This window comes from Nicotiana attenuata, chromosome 1 (genome assembly GCF_001879085.1).
Source record: "Nicotiana attenuata strain UT chromosome 1, NIATTr2, whole genome shotgun sequence".
In the NCBI taxonomy this organism is placed as follows: domain Eukaryota; kingdom Viridiplantae; phylum Streptophyta; class Magnoliopsida; order Solanales; family Solanaceae; genus Nicotiana; species Nicotiana attenuata.
In genome coordinates, this window is record NC_031989.1 from 86,301,409 (window position 1) to 86,323,856 (window position 22,448).

The 22,448-nt window shown below is 40.0% G+C and overlaps 1 protein-coding gene across 1 annotated transcript; it reads right to left on the reverse strand.

The window, feature by feature from the left end:
- Nucleotides 5,418-21,884, reverse strand: LOC109238138 (RNA polymerase-associated protein LEO1-like). The gene is made up of 5 exons (XM_019404575.1): nucleotides 21,714-21,884; nucleotides 7,590-7,844; nucleotides 7,066-7,103; nucleotides 5,785-6,083; nucleotides 5,418-5,740 (listed from the first exon to the last, which is right to left on the reverse strand). The coding sequence occupies exons 1-5, from the start codon at nucleotides 21,882-21,884 to the stop codon at nucleotides 5,418-5,420; spliced, it is 1,086 nt and encodes a 361-aa protein (XP_019260120.1).

Sequence of the window (22,448 nt, forward strand, 5' to 3'; positions counted from 1 at the left end):
ATACCGCACCTGCGGTCCCCAAACCGCAGGTGCGAAAACACCAGAAGCAGCCAAAAATCTGCAATTGCACAAGTCCAAAACTCTTCCCGTTAGCCATCCGAAACCACTCGGAGGCCCCCGGGACCTCAACCAAAAGCACCAACACATCCTGAAACCTCATTCAAACTTGTTCCAATCATCAAAACACCTCAAACAACACTAAATCTATCAACTCACATCGAATTCAAGCCTAAGTTTTCTAAAAACTTCCGAAACACGCTTTTGATCAAAAACCCAACCAAACCACATCCAAATGACCTGAAATTTTGCACACACATCCCAAATCACATAACGAAGCTACAGCAACTCTCGGAATCCCATTCTGAGCCTCGGATCAAAATCTCACCTTTCTACCGGCATTCGCCAAGATACTAACTTTGCCAATTCAACCCTAATTCTACACCGGGCCTCCAAAACCACTTCCGATCACACTCCTAAGTCACAAATCACCACCCAAAGCTAACCGAACCATCGGAACTCACATCCGAGCCCTCTAACACATATGTCAACATCCAGTTGACTTTTCCAACTTAAGCCTTCTTAAAAGAGACTAAGTGTCTCATTTCCTTACCAACACTCCAACCACAAACCAATCAAATCGACCACATAAAACACGGATAACGAAGCATAAAGAAGCAGAAATGGGGGAAGCAGAGCGGTAACTCATGAGACGACTGGTCGGGTCGTCACACTACCCTTCCCATCCCCTTAGTGGTCATGCAAGCGAGTGTTTGGTTAGCGATCCCTATTGCGTGCTGTTACCCATCCCTTTTTAATGGTCCTGGAGGGATTTAGGACCTCTACCTATAGGTGGTTCTAGACAGAACCCTAAGGTTTTAAAGGTGAAAATTCTAAGGCGACAGGCAAAACAATTAGGACTTTTAGCACATAAGATAAAAAGGAGCAATTAGAGGCTCAAAGTTTCCTCCTCAAATAAGGCACATAAACAGCACGACTCAAGCACAATTAAGGGCTTTTTATTAAACACTATCCTGAGGCAGGATGTCTAGGTGAATATGCAGAAGACAAGCAATTTATTTTATAAACTCAGGAGTAATGACCCTAGCAGTCGCCTATTGGTTTTTTAAAAGCCTGTTAGGATCAGAAAAACATTAAGTCATAGAAAACAGTTTCAGGATTGCAAGTTTTGAAAAGCCCTACAGGCTTGCCTATACGCGGAATACTAATGACTATATTTTATAGTAAAATAGGGCAGATTTTAAAACAGACTTTTAAATCCTATGGGCATGCTGTCTAATAATAGATTAAGGCAGTTTTTAAAAGAACTCGTTTCAGGGAAATATAAACCACTTAATTAAACCAATTCAGAAGTGAACTAAACGTTAACCGGATTGAGTTATTTAAACTAAACCTAGGCGAGATCCATAGGCAGGATTTGATATTGTTCCCTATAGGCATGATATCTAAGTTTAATACTGATTTTAAAGACTTGCAAGCATGGAAACATACATAAGCACTTGTTATAACAGAATCTGGATTAAATCCTATAGGCATGGCATCTATTTGTGAAGCTGATTTTAAGACTTGCGGACATGATTTCTATTACGGAATTACTTGAAACCTATAAGCATGACTTCTAGCATGGTGAGATAAACATGACAAGATGTAAAGCCCTATAAGCATGATTTCTACTTGGTAAGGCAATCGTATTAAAATGTAAAGTCCTATAAGCATGATTTCTACCCGTATTACCCCATAAACATATAACTACTCACCCCTTTTCACTAATTACCCCAATATTTGTTTACAAGTTATTACAGACCATATGAATGAATTACATAAGTAAATAAGAAAATAAGAAGCTATTCTATAGGGAGCCTTCAGTTAGGCCCAGATTTCCAAAGCCTCCAATAGCCTCAAATTCCTCAATTCCATAGACAATGTCATAGTCTAGGTGCATCAAAGTTCCCTAAGGATCTCAAGGATCCCGGGCAGTGCTTACACCTAGACTTGGTAACCAAAATGAATAAGTGCAGTGTGGAAGGGCCAACCTCAGTATGCCAGAGTTCAGAGGGCTCTCAAGAGGATCCCAAGGCAGTACACATACTGGAGGGGGCCGAACTTATTGACTTAGGAGTAGAGTGAAAGTGCTTGACACAAGTTGAAAGATTTTAATGGAAAACTGTATTAAAAGGAAGTTTGTTTGAAAATAATTCAGTAAAACAACAGGGACAGTTTGAAAAGAGATTGGAGTAGTGAACAAAAGTCCAAACACAACACCTTTAAGATAGGTTCATACACAACCAGGAGTGACAGAACCAAAGCAAGTTCAGTAGTCACAAACAGGGGTCAAGGGATTTGGGGATACATAGAACACCTGATTGTAAACACATAGTCAAGCAAAAGTCTAGGAGTTGGTATGGATATGCTCAGAAACAGCTGACCAGCCACAGTTACAGAACCAGACATGATGAACAGACTTACATACATGGGTGATAAGGATTTGGGGATACATGGAGCACATGGTGGTAAAGACATAACAGGTAGAGATAATTGGTACAGACATGTTCAAAAACAACATAGAGGTGGTAATATACTGATCTTAAGGAAGGGGAGTACACAACATGCTAATAACATAAACATCAACTACAAGTTTCACAACAAAACCATAAATAGAAGCAAACTAGAAACAGGATGAACTGAAGCAATAAAAGAACCATATTGTTGTTGGAACTTGAATTGAAACTAGAACATACCAGTAAAGAAGACAGTAAGAAAAGTGAAAGAGCAGGAGAACACAATGGTTAGCCTTGGCTTGCAGCCGGCTAACTTAGAATAGTGGCAAGCACAAAAGAGAGCAGAAAGTTTATGTGTGTGTGAGAGAGAGAGAGAGAGAGAGCTTTTTTAACCAAGAGTGTTCGTGTGTCTATGTTAATGAGAGAGTATGTATATATAGTAGTTCGAAAATTAGGTAAAATAGGGCAAGAATCATAGTAGCATAGTAATTATGGAACCAAATAATAATCAGAATCAAATCAATGTAAGTACCCCTTTAATTAAGAGGGTAATCAACCAACGGTAATAGGCAGAAATGATTAAGGAAAGAAATCAAGTAGAGTATAAGGTATAAAATAGACAATTAGGGGGTAAGTACATAGGGGTTTAATTAAGGAAACAACTAATGAAGAATCAGTAAAGTACTCGGTTCACCAAATAAGGTAATAAATCAAAATAAAGTTGCAGAGTATGGAAATAATCGACAATCAGCACATAGTAAATCAGGGAATCTGGTATTTGAAATCATTGATTTAAGGGGAGTAACAGGTAAACAAGTTAACAGGGGAATGGAGAGTTTACAGGGAAGTTTTCAAATCAGGCCAAGAAACAAGGAGTTCAGAGTCAATCAAAGAGAGAGTTTTAGCATATAAAAGGAGTGGAATGGGAGTAACCAAACACATCATGCAAAGAGGCAAGTATTGACCAGTCAAGATGAACACAAACATAAAGAGGCGATATAAGTTGGGCATAAGAAGACTCAGTAGAACATGTTCGAGGCAAGATAATCGCAGAAACTTAAACAAGAATCGAGTAGTCATGCTAACACACAGAACCAAACAAAGAAATCTTAGAAATTTAGGGCTTTCTACATAGGCGAGTTGAAAAGGTAGTAAAATTATAGAATCAGTCGAAATATGCAAGCGGTAGAAGTTTAAACATGAAGAATTGGTTTAAACAAAGTTTTAGAAGAAGTTCCGAAAACCTTAATTTTAGAAGAGGGTGAAAACACTTTGAAATCGATGATTCTTGTAAAGAGTTACAAGGATAGTGTAAAACATCAAAGAAACAGACTCAAATCGCTTAAAAAATTGTACAGATCTAGGAGATGTAAGCAAAATTTAGGGTTTTCAGAAGAAACCCAAGTAGAGATTAAAGAACCTGTCTAAAATCACAAGGATCGTGCCAAATACAGCGTCATTTCGCTTGAAATCACACTGAAGTAACCAAGAACAGACAATAGCAAACCCTCAATGCAAGTCGGCGTGGCCCAGGGCCCTTGAAGACCTCAGAGAAGGTGAGTATGGCAATAGAGGAACCATTGGAGGCTTAGGAGTTGAAGGGAGATCACCGGAGAAGACCGGAGAAGAAGGTCGGCGGTTGAGAAGAGCTAGGGTTAGGTTGAGTGGTTGAGAGATGAGAGAATACAGAGGCGACGGAATTTGGAAATGAGATAGGGTTAGGGGGTCATTGGAATTAAAAAAGGAAAGGATTAATACGGGCCGTTGATCTGAGAGATCAACGGCCAGGATTTAATTGGTGCTGGGTCGGGTAGGCGGGTTCAGGGTTTGGGTCGGGTAGTTTAATATGAAATTGGGCTGGGGTTGGGTCTAATTTAGGCTACAATTGAAATGTAAATCCGGCTATATTTTAACTAGGTAATTTTCCCATATAATTTATGATAAATAATAACTAATTTCTGGAAAATAATTTTGTGTACTAAAATGATTTAAAATATATATTTAACATTTTAAAAATATAGGAGACCAATTTTATGCATATAAATATAATTATACATTAATGGGGCTAATATTGTAATTATATGTAATTTAGCTTTAAAAATACAAAATGCAACTATAAAAATGCACAAAAAATATTTTAATCATATTTTGGCATAAATATAGAAATTAACTGACCAAATCATCATAACAATAATTTGAGGGATAATTATGGAGAATTTTATGAATAAAAGGGAAGGAGATAAATCTATTTTTAAATCTTTGAAATTGTGGAAAAAATTATAAAAACCTTGTGCAGGCTTGTATATGCATATATATGCTATTTTTGAAAGTATTTATAAATATAGAAAAAAATTGGGTATCAACATCAGGAATTGACAAAATGAAACAACAGTTTATGGAAGGGAGTCATATCAGTCTTGTACACCTTCTGGAGAGCATCCAGTTCAAACTTTTGAGAAAACTTTCTTGTGACCACAATGCAGTGTCAACATCATTGTCTATGGCTGGCCATTTTTTCTTTATGTAATTTTCAAATCGAAAAGAAGAAATATTCAGAAGCAGCCCCAACTCCTCAGCATCAAACTCCATTTCAAACCCCCTACATTACTTTTGACTACCTTCCCATCAAATTTGAAGTTTGCATAGAACTCCACCACAGCAGGAATACATACAAGAGGGAAAGCTTTGACAAACATGTGCTTCCATCCCTAAAGCTCAAGTTTTTCCACCAGTTGAACCATCCCCTTCTCATCAGTGTTTGCAAGAATCTTCCCATTAAGCACTTTTCTGTTCTTGAACTCTGAGTCTATCAATTGCAGCAGGTACATTCTTTCTTGTCTTTCCTCTACTGGCCCTTGAAGAAGGGGTAGCAGTTTTTGTAACCTTGGCAACCTTTCTCTTTTATGTGGAGGACTTAGTTGGCAAATCAGACTCGGACTCATCTTCTCCATCCAGCTCAACCATAGGTTTGACAATTGAAACATTCTTCCTTGGCTTCTTGACACTTCTTGACTCCTTAATAATTTGTTCATCAATAGCCTTTCTTTTACTTGTTAGTACTATTGACTTTGTTGCTTTCACAAGAGTCTTTCTGGGTTTCTTTCCTGCCTCAGACAATGACAAGTCATCTTCATCACTACTAACCACTTCATCTCCAGTGAAAGGAGTTAACAAAGGCCCAGGTTCTTGAGTCTCTTTTTCTTCACCAGTTTCTTCTGAAGGGGCTATGAAAGTGTTCCCAAATATCTAGAACCTTCAGAATCCTCACACATATTCTCGTTCTCTTCCTCACTTTCTTCATCCACTCCTTCACTCTTACTTATTTTTTCTTGATCCTCACCCACACTCTCAAAATTGTCCTCTTCTTCACTATGATTATCTCCTTCTGCAAAATCATTTACTTGTTCACCTATCTTATCATCCATATCACTCTCCTTCTCATCTCTTGATTCTCCCTCATGCTCACTCTTTTCTTCTTCATTAGCTTTGTTTTCAGCATTATTCTCCTCATGATTGTCCACAGCTTCTTCTTCTTTTTTACCCCTATCATTATCCTCATCTTTCCAGCTAAATGAAAACCATCAGATGCCTCATTTTGTACTGGTTCTTTACTTCCTTCCCCCTCAACCACAGGCACCACAGTAGTAGTATCTACCTCTTTCCCCAGATTGTCTGCACTCTTTTCTATAGTGAATTTCTCCACTTGTGGTATCTCACTCGTGGGTGGGAGAGTGTCTAAGGGTGTAATAGTTATATCGGATACCAAAACATCTAATTTTGAGGGAGGATTTTTTACCTGATTAGCAATGACTGGCACTGATTCCCCCTGAACCACAGCTTCCTTGACCACTGTGTCTACTTGAGTAGTAGCATCAGGCACTTTCTTGACAGATTTTCTTGGAGTAGCCTTGACATTGATTGAATTTGAGGTATTTTTCACAGTACGCTCAGATGCATGGGTGGTTGGTTTTGGAAGTGGGGGTGTAATGAAGGTGGGGATGGTGAGAACATCAGAAACAAGGGATGTAGGTACAATGGAGGATATCGAAGGAGAAGGGGCGTTGGTGTGGGTTCATTTGATGGCTTAACACTTTTCATTAATTTGGGCTTGATGTTTTTGGATTTTGCTTTAGCCTTGGATGAAAATTTGGCATTAGAAGGGGTTTGGCTGGATTTAGGCATGGTGATCAGAGAGAGACTCGATGAAGGGAAGGAGAGAATTGGTTCTTGATATTTGCTCTTGATTCTTGCTTAGGGTTTAAGAGAAACGGTGAGGTTTGAGAAGCTGATCATAATTGCCTTTTAAAGACGTTACTTTTGATTTGACCGAAAGAGAGAAGGCGACCGAATTCGAGTTCTAACGGGACACTTATAATGATTACTTTGACTGTTAGGATTTCAGGAGTAATTAATCTCTAATTGCACTAAGACCCCCTTTACTCTTTAACTAGAAGGCAACTAGAAGTGCTGCCAATGGAATTAATAGTCTGAGAATAGCAATAATTTTAGGATATTAAGTCCTAATGAATTAAGAGAATATAACACATACCTGAGTCGAAGAACCAACTCCTTAGTAGCTACTTGTTTCTGCAATAAAGCTTCAACATTTCACATTAGTATCATGCAACATAGTGATCAACCAGATTTTCAAGCAAGTGTGTGTGCTTAATACAACCACGAAGGTGAATCAAACACATTGTACTTAGTTGTCTACATCTAATTTTACCTTTTCTAACCAATCACTGGGGTTCAACTTAGTTGAAAGAATTGATTAGACCTAGTTCTATTCTATTCCTTTCAAAGTTATCCCTACTCAGAGCTTTAGTAAAAATATCAGTAATTTGATCTTCAGTTTTACAAAAGTTAATTGAGATATTCCCCTTTTCAACATTGTCTCTAAGAAAGTGGTGTCTAATGTCAATGTGCTTGGTTCTCTTGTGCTGACATGGATTTTTTTGCTATGTTTATGGCACTGGTGTTATCACAGTAAATGGAAACACAGTCAACAAAAATACCATAGTCCCTTAGCTATTGCCTTATCTATTGCAATTGAGCACAACAGGATGATGTTGCCACATATTTAGCATCAGCTATAGATAAGGCCACTGAGTTTTGCTTCTTTGTTCCCCACGACACTAGACATGAACACAGGAAATTAGTTGTTCCTGAAGTGCTTTTCCTGTCAACATAAAAACCTGCACCAACATCAACATAACCAACTAGATCAAAGCTATATCCACTGGGATACCATATGCAGAGGTCAAGAGTCCCCTTGAGATATCTTAGTATCTGTTTGACAGCCTTCAGGTGAGATTCCTTGGAATTTGCCTAAAATCTTGCACACATTCCCATACTGAACACAATATCAGGCCTGTTTGCTGTGAGTTACAGTAGTGACCCAATCATTCCTCTATATAGTTTCTGTTCAACACTTTTCCCTTCTTCATAAAGGTCTAGTTTTGTTGCAGTGGCAATGAGAGTGTCAACGAACTTATAGGAGTCCATGTTGAACTTCTTTAGTAGTTCTTTGATGTACTTCTGCTAATGTATCATGGTTCCAGTAGGTGTTTGCTTGATTTGCATCCCCAGAAAGAAGTTCAACTCACCCATTATGCTTAGGTCAAACTCATTTCCATAATCTCAGCAATTTCTTTGCATATTTCTTCATTAGTATCCCCAAAGATAATGTCATCCACACACTTTCACAATCAGAATATTCTTCCCTTTGTCCTTAGAAATAGAGTGTTGTCCACTTTTCCTTGTCGTGCCCCCTTTTTTCCTCCGCGGAGAAAGTCCGGGTTTCGATGTTCATGGGGGTAATAACTCATTTCCTTTTGGGATTTGGGTATTTGAATATGAAGAGTCGCCACCTAACGGATTATGGTGCGTTAGGGCACCTAGAGTGATTAACTCTTAGACTAGTATGCATTACCAAAGATTTAGGGTAAGGGCTCAAAATAACCTTGAGGGGAAGGTGTTAGGCATGCCTCTCGGTCCACAACGGTGGATCCCAGCCGAACTTATACTTGTAAATTAGTTCTTTAACAAATAAGTAGTTGAAACACATAATTGCAAATAAAGCATGTTGGACATTGTATGACTCAAATAATAACATAAAGAATTTGGACAAGTTGTGTACATAAAAAAAGGTAAAGTTTTAGACAAAGGGAATTTGGGAAGGAGGGGTCCTAGGTTGGTTAGCCTACAGGATCACCCCCACGCAATGCCCGATAAACACTCGTTAATGAGGGGCTACACGTGACATTAACGCGTAGTCATCATATCCTGTTCTACCCAAGTCCCTCCCCTTGGTCATAGCCTAAAGCGTTCTAGTAACCTTGACAATGTCCTATGTGTGCACTACCCGTCCCTTCCTCGTGGCCCCGGGGGTATTTTAGGGTCTATATTCTTTGGACAGCTCTAGACTTTCCTAAGGTTTTAAAGGATAAAAATCTAGGCGACAATCAAGAACAGTTAGGACTACATTTAAAGAAACAAGTTATAGGCTCACAGTTACCTCCTCAACCATAACAAATAAGTGCACGTCTTCAAGCAACATTCAAATACTTAAGAGAAAAAATCCCAGAACATGATATCTAGGTGAGTAGGGGTTATATAGTGTTGAATTAGGACAAAATATGTGAAAGATCCTATTTAACTTGCCCACTGATTAAACCTGTTAAATCCAGACAACTTTAAGTAGCAAAAATATAGTTTCAGAGTTGCAGAATTTAAAATCGCCCTATAGGCTTGCCTAAACGCAGAACAGTGACGTCCTAAGAGCATGATAACTACGTTGATGTAGTATAACAATGAACAATTTTTAAAACGGATTCTTGAGTTCCTATAGGCATGCTGTCTAGTGATAGTAAATTAAGGCAGTTTTGAAAAAAAAGAAATTCATTTGAAGAAATAGACAATTGTTTAGGCCAATTTCAAGTGAACTAACATGAATTAGACCGACTTGTTTAAACTAAGTTGATTTTAAGTTCTATAAACAGAATTTCTGATTTTAATTCCTATAAGCATGGTATCTAATTGTTAAGAGCTGATGTCAGAACCTATAGGCATGATTTCTAGTGAGACAAATGCAGATACATGCAGTAGCAGAAATTGAACTCAATCCCTTTATTCTCTATAGGCATGGTATCTACTTATGAAAGTTGATTTTAACCCTATAGACATGATTTCTAATGTTGAATCCCTTTAAATCCTATAGGCATGGTTTCTAGCATGGTATAGCAAGTACATCAACACGATCCTATAGGCATGGTATCTACCCGAGTTACCCCACAGATATGTAACTACCCACCCCTTTTCACTAATCACCCCAATGTCGTTTACAAATAATTATTACAGACCAGATGAATAAATTACATAAACAATAAAGAAAAGAAGAAGTTAACTATGGCGAGCCTGAATCAGGCCCTAATGACTTCCCAAGCCTCCAATAGCCTCAAATGCCAAATTCCATAGACAATATCATTGTCTAGGTGCATCAGAGTTCCCTAAGGATCTCAAGGATCCCGGGCAGTGCTCATACCTGGACTTTATAACCAGAACTGAGTAAGTGCAGTGTGGAAGAGCCCGCTCCAGTGCATCAGAGTTCAGAGGGATCTCATTGGGATCCCAAGGCAGTCATACACTGGAGGGGCAGAACTTAAGGTCCTAAGAGTAGAGTGAGAGTGATTGACATAGTTTTGAAAAGGTTTAAATAGGAAAGCAGTATTTGAAAAGACTCAGTTGAAGTAGTTTTATAAATAGGAGAATTGCTCAGTAAAACAATTTTTGGCAAGAGTTGTACAAACAACAGATCAAACATAGAGCCAAAACGGGTTAAGCAAATAACAAACCTTCACACAGAGGTAATTGGGGGTGGGAACATACAATACAAATAAATAGAAGTCTTTGCAATTAAGGGCGTAGCTAATAGTGCAAACAGTAATACATGGATCCACGGGTGACAATTAGAACATAGTTATAGAATCAGAGGTGCTTTAGGGGGTTCATGGGATTAGGGATAGCTAATGATACAACACAGTAAGAATTTCAGAACCAACATAGAACCAAACAACTTAGGGTAACAACATTGCTTTGCAAAGAAAGGATCATACTAGAGACTAAATAGCAAGTAAACCAACATTCAAAAATAGGGTCGAGTTAAATTTAAACAGACTACAAGTTCATAAGACATGCTGGTCCTAATAGTAATAAGACATAACTAGGTGAAGTAATCGGTCGATTACATGTTGAACGACAAAACAATAGATAGAAACAGATTAGGAATATGATGAACTGAAGCAGTATGAAACACATTGGTTTGAGAGCTTGACTTTAAAATCAGGACATACCAGTAAAGAGAGTACACGAAAAGTAGAGTGCAATAATTAGCCTTGGCTTACAGCCAGCTAATTTTGTAACAATAGTATGTAACAAAGCAAGCAGAAGAGCTTTTTGATTGTATAGGAGATGTCAACTCATGTCCTTAGACTGTAGAAGAGAGCAATATATATATTAGTATGAAAGCTAGGTAAATAAGGTAAGAATTAAATTATTCAGTAATTATAGAACTCAGAGTAAAATCAGTTCGAGTCCTCCCTTAATTAAGGGAATCAATTCAAACGGTAAAGATCAGGTGACAAATAAGGAAAGAAATCATACATAGCTGGAGTATAACAAATAAGGAAAGCCTTCAAACAGTGCAAGTATAGAACAGGTAATTAGGGATAGGTTCAGAAAATTCTAGTTAAGGAAATAATCAGTAAGAATCCAGTAACAATGCAGACAAGGTAAGGTAAAGTTAATTAAGGCAAGCAGATCAATCAAATTGAGTAGAAAGGTAAGAATCGAAGGTTTAAGGGAAAGTGTTCAAATCAACCCAAGAAATAAGGAATTCAGAATATTACATAGCTTAATCAATGAGAAGGTCATGAAAAGAGTCAGCACTTTTAGCATATAAATAAGGGAAAACATGGACAGTAAGGAATCGACACATAACTCTAGCAAAATAAAAGTTAAACAATACTGATTCAATGAGAAAGATGCAGGTCTTGATGTGATCAGTCAAGATGAACACAAGCACATAGAATCAGTGAAAGTTTAGACTAAGAAACTCAGTAGAAGCATATCAAGGCAAGACAGTCGCAAGAAATCACAAAAACTCAAAACAAGAACCGGTCAGTCATGCTAATACTCAAAAACCAAACGAAGAACCCTAAACTAATTAGGGCTTTCAGCATAGGCGAGTTGAGGTTGTAGTAGACTCATAGAATCAATCAAAACATGTGAGAAATAGAAGTTTAAACACAAAGAATCATTTGAACAAAGTTTTAAAAGAAATTCCGAAAACCCTAGTTTTAGAAAAGGTGAAGAAATCATTTGAAATCAAACGATTCTTGTAAAGAATCTCAAGGCTATTGTAAAACACTCAAGAAAAAAACTCAAAACGTACTAGATCTCTACAAATCTAGGAGGTATAGAAAAAAGATTAGGGTTTCGAAGAGAACCATACAGAGGTGAAGAAACACGTCTAGAAACCCATAGATCGCAGCAAATATAGAACGATTTCGCTTGAAATCACACTGGAATGGCCAGGAACAGGAAGGAGATGAAACCTAGGTGCAAGTCGGCATGGCCCTGGTCCCTTGAGGGCCTTAGAGAAGGCAAGAACGACATGAGAGAAGCCATTGGAGGCCTAAGAGATGCTGAGAGGTCACCGGAGATGGCCGGAGATGGGAGGACGACGTTTGAAGATTAGGGTTTAGGTTGAGAGTGTTTTGAGAGCAGAGAGGATTTTAGGGCGGCAGGGTGGGTTGTAGAATGAATTAAGTTTGGGGGGTATTGGTTGGTTTAATTAGGAAAGGAAGAATCTGGTCAACGGCCAGGATTTGGCCGGTATTGGGTCAGGTAAATGTGTTTGGGGCCTGGGTCGGGTAATTTAATTAGAAATTGGGCTGGGTTGGGTTGAATTTAGGCTGAAATTGAAAATAAATAGGCTAAGTTTTAAATAGCCATTTTCAATACTATACAATTTATAAAAAATAATAAAATAATTTCTAAAAAATATTTCATGTACTGAAAATGATTAAAAATAGTTGTTTAATATTTTAAAAATACAAAAGACCATTTTACGCGTTAATAACGTAATTATGCATTAATAAGGCTAGTATTGCAAATATATGCAAGTTGGCTTTAAAAATGTAAATGCAATTATAAAAAATGCACTAAAATATTTATGCAATATTTTGGCATAAATATAGAATTTAGATGGCTAAATTACCAAAAAGATAATTTGAAGGATAATTATTGGAAATTTATAAGTAAAAGGGGAAGAAATAAATCAATTTAAAGCCTTCAAAATTGTAAAAAACTTATGCATGCTTATATATGCATGTGAGCTATTTTGAAAGTATATATGTGTATTAAAAATATATAGGGAAAAAATTGGTTATCAACAGCTGCCCCTCTTTACCCGGGAAGGATGAAAGAGTTTTCGGGTAAAGAAATGATGGCCAATTTTGACCGGGCGGGATGTTTTTGAAAGACAGAGGCCGGACTCCGGTCTTCGAGCTGCCTACATATCCTTGATTTTACAGGAATCAGGCCATGTGTAGTTCTGGATTCATCGGCGGAATATACCGACAAAGTCATTGCAAGAACGGGCACGAGATGCGGAAGCGGCTATGGTGAGCGAATAAGGTCCGAGACAATTGAAAGAACTGGAGCGAGATCGCTCCTGCTAGGATGGCGGTTTCTTACTAGTCACCTGCAGCTAAAAGATGCTACGAACATGTACTTGTGCGAAAATTAAAACATGATGCAGATTCCCTTTTGGACCATGAAGGTATGAATTTTTTAGTGAGGTATTCGCAGGCCATGAAATGATGTTCTCGGGACATGACAAATGGTGCCCCCGAACCATGACGCTTTGAATAATGATATGCAAATTTGAGGGATCCTCAGGCCATGGCATGGTGTCATCCGACTATGAGGATGATGCCTTTTAGACTATGATGCCTTTGGATAGATTGGCGATATTTCAGCCCATGATATGCAATAACATGACGTTATCAAGACAAGGCTTAGTCTTGTGAAATAGAGGGCAGAGCTTAGCCCGATCGAAAAGCAAATAAATAGTACTAGAAATAGAGCAATATTTGTGCGAAAAGGGACAGTGCTTAGTCCCATGCGAATGTGGAGGCAGGGATTAGCTTCATGCAGATGTGGAGGCAGAGATTAGCCTCATGCAAATAGGGCGGCAGGGATTAGCCTAATGCAAGTATGGAGGCAAGGACTAGCCTTATGCAAATAAGGAGGCAAGGATTAGCCTCATGCAAGTAGGGAGGCAGGGATTAGCCTCATGCAAGTAGGGAGGCAAGGATTAGCCTCATGCAAATATGGAGTCCGGGATTAGCCTCGTACAAGTATGGAGGCAAGGATTAGCCTCATGAAAATAGGGAGGTAGGGATTAGCCTCATGCAGATATGGAGGCAAGGATTAGCCTCATGCAAGTATGAAGGCAAGGATTAGCCTCATGCAAATATGGGGGCAAGGACTAGACTCATGCAAATAGGGAGGCAGGGATTAGCCTCATGCAAGTAGGAGGCAGGGATTAGCCTTATGCAAATAGGGAGGCAAGGATTAGCCTCATGCAAGTGTGGAGGCAAGGATTAGCCTCGTGCAAATATGGAGGCAGGGATTAGCCTCATGAAAATAGGGAGGCAGGGATTAGCCTCATGCAAGTATGGAGGCAAGGATTAGCCTCGTGCAAATATGGAGGCAGGGATTAGCCTCGTGCAAATAGGGAGGCAGGGATTAGCCTCATGCAAATAGGGAGGCAAGGATTAGCCTCATACAATTTTGGAGGCAAGGATTAGCCTCATGCAAATATGGATGCAGGGATTAGCCTCGTGCAAATAGGGAGGCATGGATTAGCCTCATGCAGATAGGGAGGTAGGGATTAGCATCATGAAAGTAAGGAGGCAGGGATTAGTCTCATGAAAATAGGGAGGCAAGGATTAGCCTCATGCAAGTATGGAGGCAAGGATTAGCCTCATGCAAATATGGAGGAAGGGATTAGCCTCGTGAAAATAGGGAGGCAGGGATTAGCCTCATGCAGGTATAGAGGCAGGGATTAGCCTCATTCAATTAGGGAGGCAAGGATTCACCTCATGCAAGTATGGAGGCAAGGATTAGCCTCGTGCAAATAGGGAGGCAGGGATTAGCCTCATGCAGGTAGGGAGGCAGGGATTAGCCTCATGCCAATAGGGAGGCAAGGATTAGCCTCATGTAAGTGTGGAGGCAAGGATTAGCCTCGTGCAAGTATGGAGGCAATGATTAGCCTCATGCAAATAGGGAGGCAAGGATTAGCCTCATGCAAGTACGGAGGCAAGGATTAGCCTCATGCGAGAAGCGAGTAGCAAATAAGAGTAGCATATGTCTTAGCTGGAGATATATTCATTGTCGGATGGTCCGATTGATAGTGATCTTGTTATGTGTATATTTCTGCGGATGTTACCGTTGCGTCTGATGTGCCTGCGCTCAAAGAAAAATTGTAAGTTTTGTGGAGGGGGGGGGGGGGGAGGTTGGTTCGTGCTTCTATCGGCTGGCTTTGCTATGCTTCGTTTTGGGGCCCTTTTGAGTTTCCCGGGTAACCTAACTGTTACGGAATAGAGTTTCCGAAAGCATGCAATTATTGATGAAAAAATAGAGTTATTCAGAAACATATCAAGTAATTTAGATGAACTAGTGACTATAACACATTTAAGGCATTGCAGCTCTCTTATATTGGAATGTTGAGGGTCCACCTAAAAATTCTGCCCCAGTTTGGTAGATGATCTTTTGACCGTTTGCCCCAGTTTCTTAACTGATTTCTGACCGTTTGACACATGTTCGCGTCGGCTGGACTTGCTCCAGAATTTTGAGGGTCCTCCTCAAAATTCTGCCCCAGTTTCTGATCCTGGGGAAAATGGAAATTTTGTTATGATATGACTGAACCCATAAGGCTTCCTACGTATCCCCTCTTAAATGGTAATCAGGTCAAGCATAGTTCAATACATCAGATGAGGAAATGTAAATAATCTAAGCATAGTATCTCTTGACTGCGTCTGAATTGATTGGTTTTGGCTAGATTTCTCCATCCATTTCTGCAAGTATGAGTGCTCCTCCTACCAGCACCCTGTGAACCATGTACGGACCTTGCCAATTGGGAAAGAATTTCCCTTTGGCTTCATCTTGATGTGGGAAGATCTTCTTCAGCACCAGCTATCACTGTGCGAACTGTCTTGGTTTGACCCTTTTGTTGAAAGCTCTAGACATTCTATTCTAATAGAGTTGGCTGTGACATACTGCGTTCATACTCTTTCCATCGATGAGGGCCAATTGTTCATAGCGGTTTCTTATCCACTCTGCGCTGAGTTCAGCTTCTTGTATGACTCTTAGAGAAGGGATCTCTACCTCGGCTGGGATGACGGCCTTGGTACCATAAACCAGCATGTAGGGAGTTGTCCCAGTTGATGTGCGAACTGTAGTGCGGTATCCCAATAAAGCGAAAGGTAGCTTCTCGTGCCATTGTTTTTGGTTTCCTACCATCTTCCTTAGTATCTTCTTGATGTTTTTGTTGGCGGCTTCTACTGCTCCATTAATCTGAGGTCTGTAGGCTGTGGAATTCTTGTGCTTGATTTTGAAAGTTTCACACATAGCTTTCATCAGATCACCGTTGAGGTTGGCGGCATTATCAGTAACAATAGACTCAGGAACTCCGATTCGGCAGACAATACGATCTTTGATAAAATCTGCGATGACTTTCTTGGTTACAGCTTTGTAAGATGTAGCCTCTACCCATTTTGTGAAGTAATTAATGGCTACCAGAATAACCCTGTGTCCGTTTGAAGCAGTGGGCTCAATCGGACCAATGACATACATTCCCCAGGCGACGAACGGCCAGGGTGAGCTTGTTGCATTAAGCTCATTTGGCGGTACTTTTATCATATCGGCGTGCACTTGACATTGGTAGCATTTGCAGACATACTGGATACAATCGGTCTCCATGGTCATCCAAAAGTAATCGGCCCTGAGTATCTTCTTAGCCAAGTCGAAACCATTCATGTGCGGGCCACAGGTCCCAGCATGTACCTCCTCGAGTAGCTTAGAAGCTTCTTTTGCGTCGACACATCTTAGCAATCCTAAAATAGGAGTTCTCCTGTACAAATTTCCTCCTCTATGGAAGAAGTGATTGGACAATCTTCGAAGTGTGCGCTTCTGAGTGTGATTTGCACGCTCTGGATATTCTCCCTTTGACAGATACTCCTTGATGTCATGGAACCAAGGCTTTCCATCTGTTTCTTCTTCAACATGAGCACAATATGCCGATTGATTATGGATCCCTACAGGAATGGGATCAATATAATTCTTGTCTGGATGCTGTATCATAGATGATAAGGTGGCCAATGCGTCGGCAAACTCATTTTGAATTCTGGGTACATGACGAAACTCTATCTTGGTGAACCTCTTTCTCAATTCCTGCACGTGGTGCAGATATGGTAATATCTTGGAATTTTTGGTGGCCCACTCTCCTTGTACCTGGTGCACAAGCAAATCTGAATCACCGATCACTAGCAGCTCCTGAATCTTCATGTCGATTGCCATGTTGAGTCCTAATATGCAGGCTTCATACTCTACCATGTTGTTAGTGCAGGGAAATCTGAGCTTAGCATATACCGGATAATGTTGACCTGTTTCTGATGCCATAACTGCCCTAATGCCCACTCCTTTGAAATTTGCAGCTCCGTCGAAAAACATACTCCAACCATCATATGCTTCAGTAATGTCTTCTCCTACGAATGACACCTCTTCATCAGGAAAATACGTTTTCAAGGGTTCGTATTCACCTCCCACCAGATTCTCAGCAAGATGATCCGCCAATGCTTGTCCTTTGACCGCCTTTTGAGTTACGTAGACGATATCGAACCCACTCAACAGTATCTGCCATTTGGCCAATTTCTTGGTCGGCATGGGTTTCTAAAATATATACTTCAGAGGGTCCCCTGGATATGAGGTATGTGGTGTAGCCACAGAAGTAATGAGTCAACTTCTGGGCCGTCCAGGTCAAAGCACAGCAAGTACGTTCCAGCAGAGAGTACCGTGCTTCGTAAGGTGTGAACTTCTTACTCAGGTAGTATATGGCCTGCTCCTTCCTCCCTGTGTCGTCATGTTGTCCCAGAACACAGCCGAAGGCTCCATCCAATATGGATAGATAGAGCAGCAAAGGTCGTCCTGGCTCTAGCGGGACCAGGATCGGTGGTGTGGATAGGTACAGCTTGATTTTGTCAAAAGCTTTCTGACAATCTTCGGTCCAGCTTGTCTCGGCATCTTTCCTTAGCATCTTGAAGATGGGTTCACATATGACTGTGGACTGTGCTATGAAGCGACTGATATAATTGAGACGCCCTAGGAAGCTCATCACGTCCTTTTTGCTCATAGGCAGCGGTAACTCCTGAATAGCCTTGACTTTTGACGGATCTAGTTCAATCCCTCGACGGCTGACAATGAACCCCAATAACTTTCCTGCGGGAACCCCGAATGCACATTTGGCGGGGTTCAGTTTCAGGTTGTACCTCCTTAGTCTGTTAAAGAACTTTCTCAAGTTTGCTATATGGTCTGCGGCCCTCTTGGATTTGATAATGACGTCGTCTACATACACCTCTGTTTCTTTGTGTATCATATCATGTAAGATGGTTGTCATGGCTCTCATGTAAGTAGCCCCGACATTCTTCAGACCGAATGGCATCATCTTGTAGCAGTATACCCCCACATGGTGTAATGAAAGCTGTTTTCTCTGCTTTTTCTTCATCCATCCAGATCTGGTGATAACCCGCGAAGCAATCTACACAGGATTGAAGTTCATGCTTGGTGCAGTTGTCGATCAGTATGTGTATATTTGGCAGTGGAAAGTCATCCTTGGGACTTGATCTGTTTAAGTCTCGATAGTCAACACACACTCTGACTTTCCCATCTTTCTTTGGAACTGGCACAACGTTGGCTAACCAAGTTGGGTACTCAACCACCCTAAGAACTTTGGCTTTGATCTGCCTGGTAACCTCCTCCTTGATTTTCAGGCTCATGTCTGGTTTGAACTTTCTGAGTTTCTGCTTCACCAGCGGACACGTTGGATTGGTAGGTAACTTGTGAGACATTATGGACGTGCTCAAACCTGTCATGTCATCATATGACCATGCGAAAATACCCTCATACTCCCTTAAGAAGCGAATGTACTCTTCCTTTTCTATTGGTGATAAGTGAATGCTGATGCGAGTCTCCTTAACGGTCTCTGCGTCCCCCAAGGTTACTGCTTCGGTTTCATCCAGATTGGACTTAGGCTTATTCTCAAAGCTTTCAACCTCCCTGACAACTTCCTCGGGTATCTCGTCTTCTTCATCCGAATCACTATCCTCATATTGCATTGCCTCATTACATGTCACAGTCACCGGTTCATCGGAAAAAGTAATAATAACGCTGTAGAAAGAAAATGTGTAGAAAATAATAATGAATAATAAAGAGCAATGCATTTGATTAAGACTGAAAAACATCCGGACAAGTACGGCTCGATGAATCGAGCGTTTATTTTGAAACAAATAAGTCTTTTGAAACAAAGTTACTGAAACTCTTAAATTCCTAGAATGGCTATAGAAATAAAATCTGCCTAGCTACCCAGGGACTCGGCGGGCCCGGGATGGTGTGGCGGTCCAGTTCCTAAGAACAGCTCCCTTCTCCACGGTCTGAATGGTGAGGCCTTCATCCTCCTCCTCCTCGATTATTCACTGCATTGTATCATTTATTCTGACTTTTCCTTTGCTTTTAGGATCACTTGAAAGAGGAGCGTGTGGAGGACCTTTAGGTATGCTGATGATACCAGTATGTGTGAACCAACCTTAGGGGATGGGAATAAAGAAGGAAAGATAAACAAGTCAGTAGGTGTTCTGGAATGTTTGCAGTATTTAAACACATATTGCGAGAATGTAAATTCGTGTCCTAATTTGGGAGCCTCGTTGTGCCCGAGGTAGGCCTAGCGACAAATATATTTGGAGAACTTTAGTGCCAAGAAATGCCTCATTTCATAATATGAAAATAGACGAATCCCAAAACGACACTAAGATAATAGAAAAGTAAGTCACTATTGGCACATGGCCTTATTACATTTAGGAAAGCAAATAAATCTAGCCTATTTGGTCCCAGAAGGACCTTCCCCAGATTCGATCTTCCTGACTCCATCATACAGGTTTCCCAACTCGCAGACCCAGCAGCAGATAGGCTCTAGCCAAATGTCCTCTCTCGCTTCCTTCAGCATCTCATTTTCTGCAAAACAAAAGGTTAGGCCTTTCTCCCCCACCAGACTGGACTATTTATACATTCATGATCAACATATCGGCATTTAGTTCTCCAAATTAATGCACAGAACGTGGTTGCGTCCGTTGGGATTATGGAAACCCCGGTGGACTTTGGATAAGGCTAATCTTAAAGGATCATTATATGGACAACATAATTGATCCGACTAGGTTTGACCATGATGCATGCACAATTTTGACCAGAGTAAGGTTACTATGGGGTTTTAGACTGGTACCCTCAAGCGGACAACTTGAGGGGGAAAGGCACGAAACCGTCAACTGCACCGCTGATTGACTATTATTACCGCAAATAAGCCTTTCCGAATTTAAGGGTAATAAATAGGAAGAGCACAACCACTCATCAAGCGTTGCTACAGGATTTGATACGCACGAGTGGAATATGATGTGGAGCATGATCTATGCAGCAATTAATAACATGTAGTCAAGTATTTGCACGTAGAAAAATAAATGCGGTATTTAAATAACTGAAAGACAGTTAAGGAAAAGAAAACAGGAGACAAGTCAGTTTTAGGAATAAAGAATCATAAATGCTTAAAAGAAAATAGACAGTTAAGTTCAAAGAAGAGGAAAGGGTATGGGATAAAGCATGCTTGGACTAATTCATAAAAATAAGTTCATTATGGTAAGAGCCTAAAGGTATCCCTAGCAGAGTCGTCATGCTGTCGCGCCCCCTTTTGTCCTCCGCGGGTTTCGACGCTCATGGGGGTAATAACTCATTTCCTTTTGGGATTTGGGTATTTGAATTTGAAGAGTCGCCACCTAACGGATTATGGTGCGTTAGGGCACCTAGAGCGATTAACTCTTAGACTAGTTTGCATTACCAGAGATTTAGGGTATGGGCTTGTCGACGCCCCCTTTTTCTCGCGAAATCGGGTTTACGACATTCGGGAAGATAACTCTATTCCCGTTTGGGAATTGGGTTTTTGGAATTTAAGAGTCGCCACCTAATGATTGAGTACATTAGGACACTAAGAAGGGTTTTGAATTGGAAAACCAGAGTTCGGGTAAGGGCTAGAAATTATTTCGAGGGGAAGGTGTTAGGCACCCCTCAAGATCCACTAGTGTGGTTCCTGGCCATGCTATGTTGTGACTTTAATGTAAACAAGTATGCAAATAAATTTACACATAAGGGTTGCTAACAAGCATGTTGGAATTTATAAACAAAGAAGGAAAAGGGATAATGCAGTACAAAAAATAAAGGGGAGTTTTGGGTAATTGAAAAGACAGAATTTATTGATAAGAAACAAACAAATCACATAACAAATAACCTCAAAACTCGAATGAACCCCAAATTTTAGGGTTTTTTACCATTAATCGAGTCTAGAGATGAAGAAAAGTAAGTCAAGCAAAAATATTAACGGAATAAGAGCAGAAATCATAAAGGAACACATATTTCCCAGTAGAAGAAACTCATGAATAACATAATAAAGAACAATCTTGCAAAAAAATACAGTAGAAGAACTCGTAAGAACAAGGTAGAAGAAATACAGTAGAAGAAGCACATTAGGATCATAGAAGAAACATAGTAGAAGAAACATAGTAGAAAAAAACATATAAGAATCACAGTAGAGCATGTTAAAAGATCAAAGAAATCCTAAATCGGGGAAGATGAAAAGGCTAAAAAAGCAAGTTTTTGAAAGAACCTTTTGAGAAAACGTTTGAGACCCCAAGATAAACACAGATCTAGGACAGATCTAGAGAAATCAGAAGAACCTCGAAAGGTTAGGGTTTTAGAAGAAACCTAGAAGTGAGAAAGGCCTGGAAAACTCGTGGATCTAAGCCGGAGAAGTTAGACTCGGGCTCGAACGTCCACGATATGCCGGAGTAAAGCCGGAGACGACCATGGAACCCTGAATCGAAGGAGATCTAGGTAGAGATCTTCAAGTTCAGGCCTTGAATCTTCAGAAAACTGGTGTATAAGAGCACCTGGGGGTGGGTGTGAGATCCCCATAGCTTTGGTGGCCATAGATTCCGGTGGATCTCTGGTCTGAGACGGCAAGAGGCGGCTAGGGTTTGAGAACCCTTGAGAGAATTTGAGAGAGCGGAGGGTTTCAGAGGCGGCGGTTGGTGAGAAATGAGGTAGGGTAAAGGGGTTGTTTGAATTAAAAAAGGAAAGGGACGAGGGAAGCCGTTGATCTAAAAGATCAACGGCTTGGATTAAATGGGCTAAATGGGGACCGGGTTTGGGTATGATAAGAAAGGGTATGGGTCGGGTTATAACAAAATTGGGTCGTTTGATTAGGGTGTGATTGGGGGTCAAATTTGGGCTAAAATTGAAATACAAAAGGGCTGTCATTTAAATAGTCAGTTTTCCCCTTTTAATTTATAAAAATAGTAAAAAATGACTTGAAAATAAATTAAAGGTACTGGACCAATTAATAACATATAAATATTAATGTAAAAATACTAAAAGTGATTTTATAATTATAGAATGCTGTTAATCGTAAAATAGACAATAATTATAATTATATGCAATTAGCTTAAAAAATATCAAATAAATGTATAAAAATATACAAAAATTACCCCAATT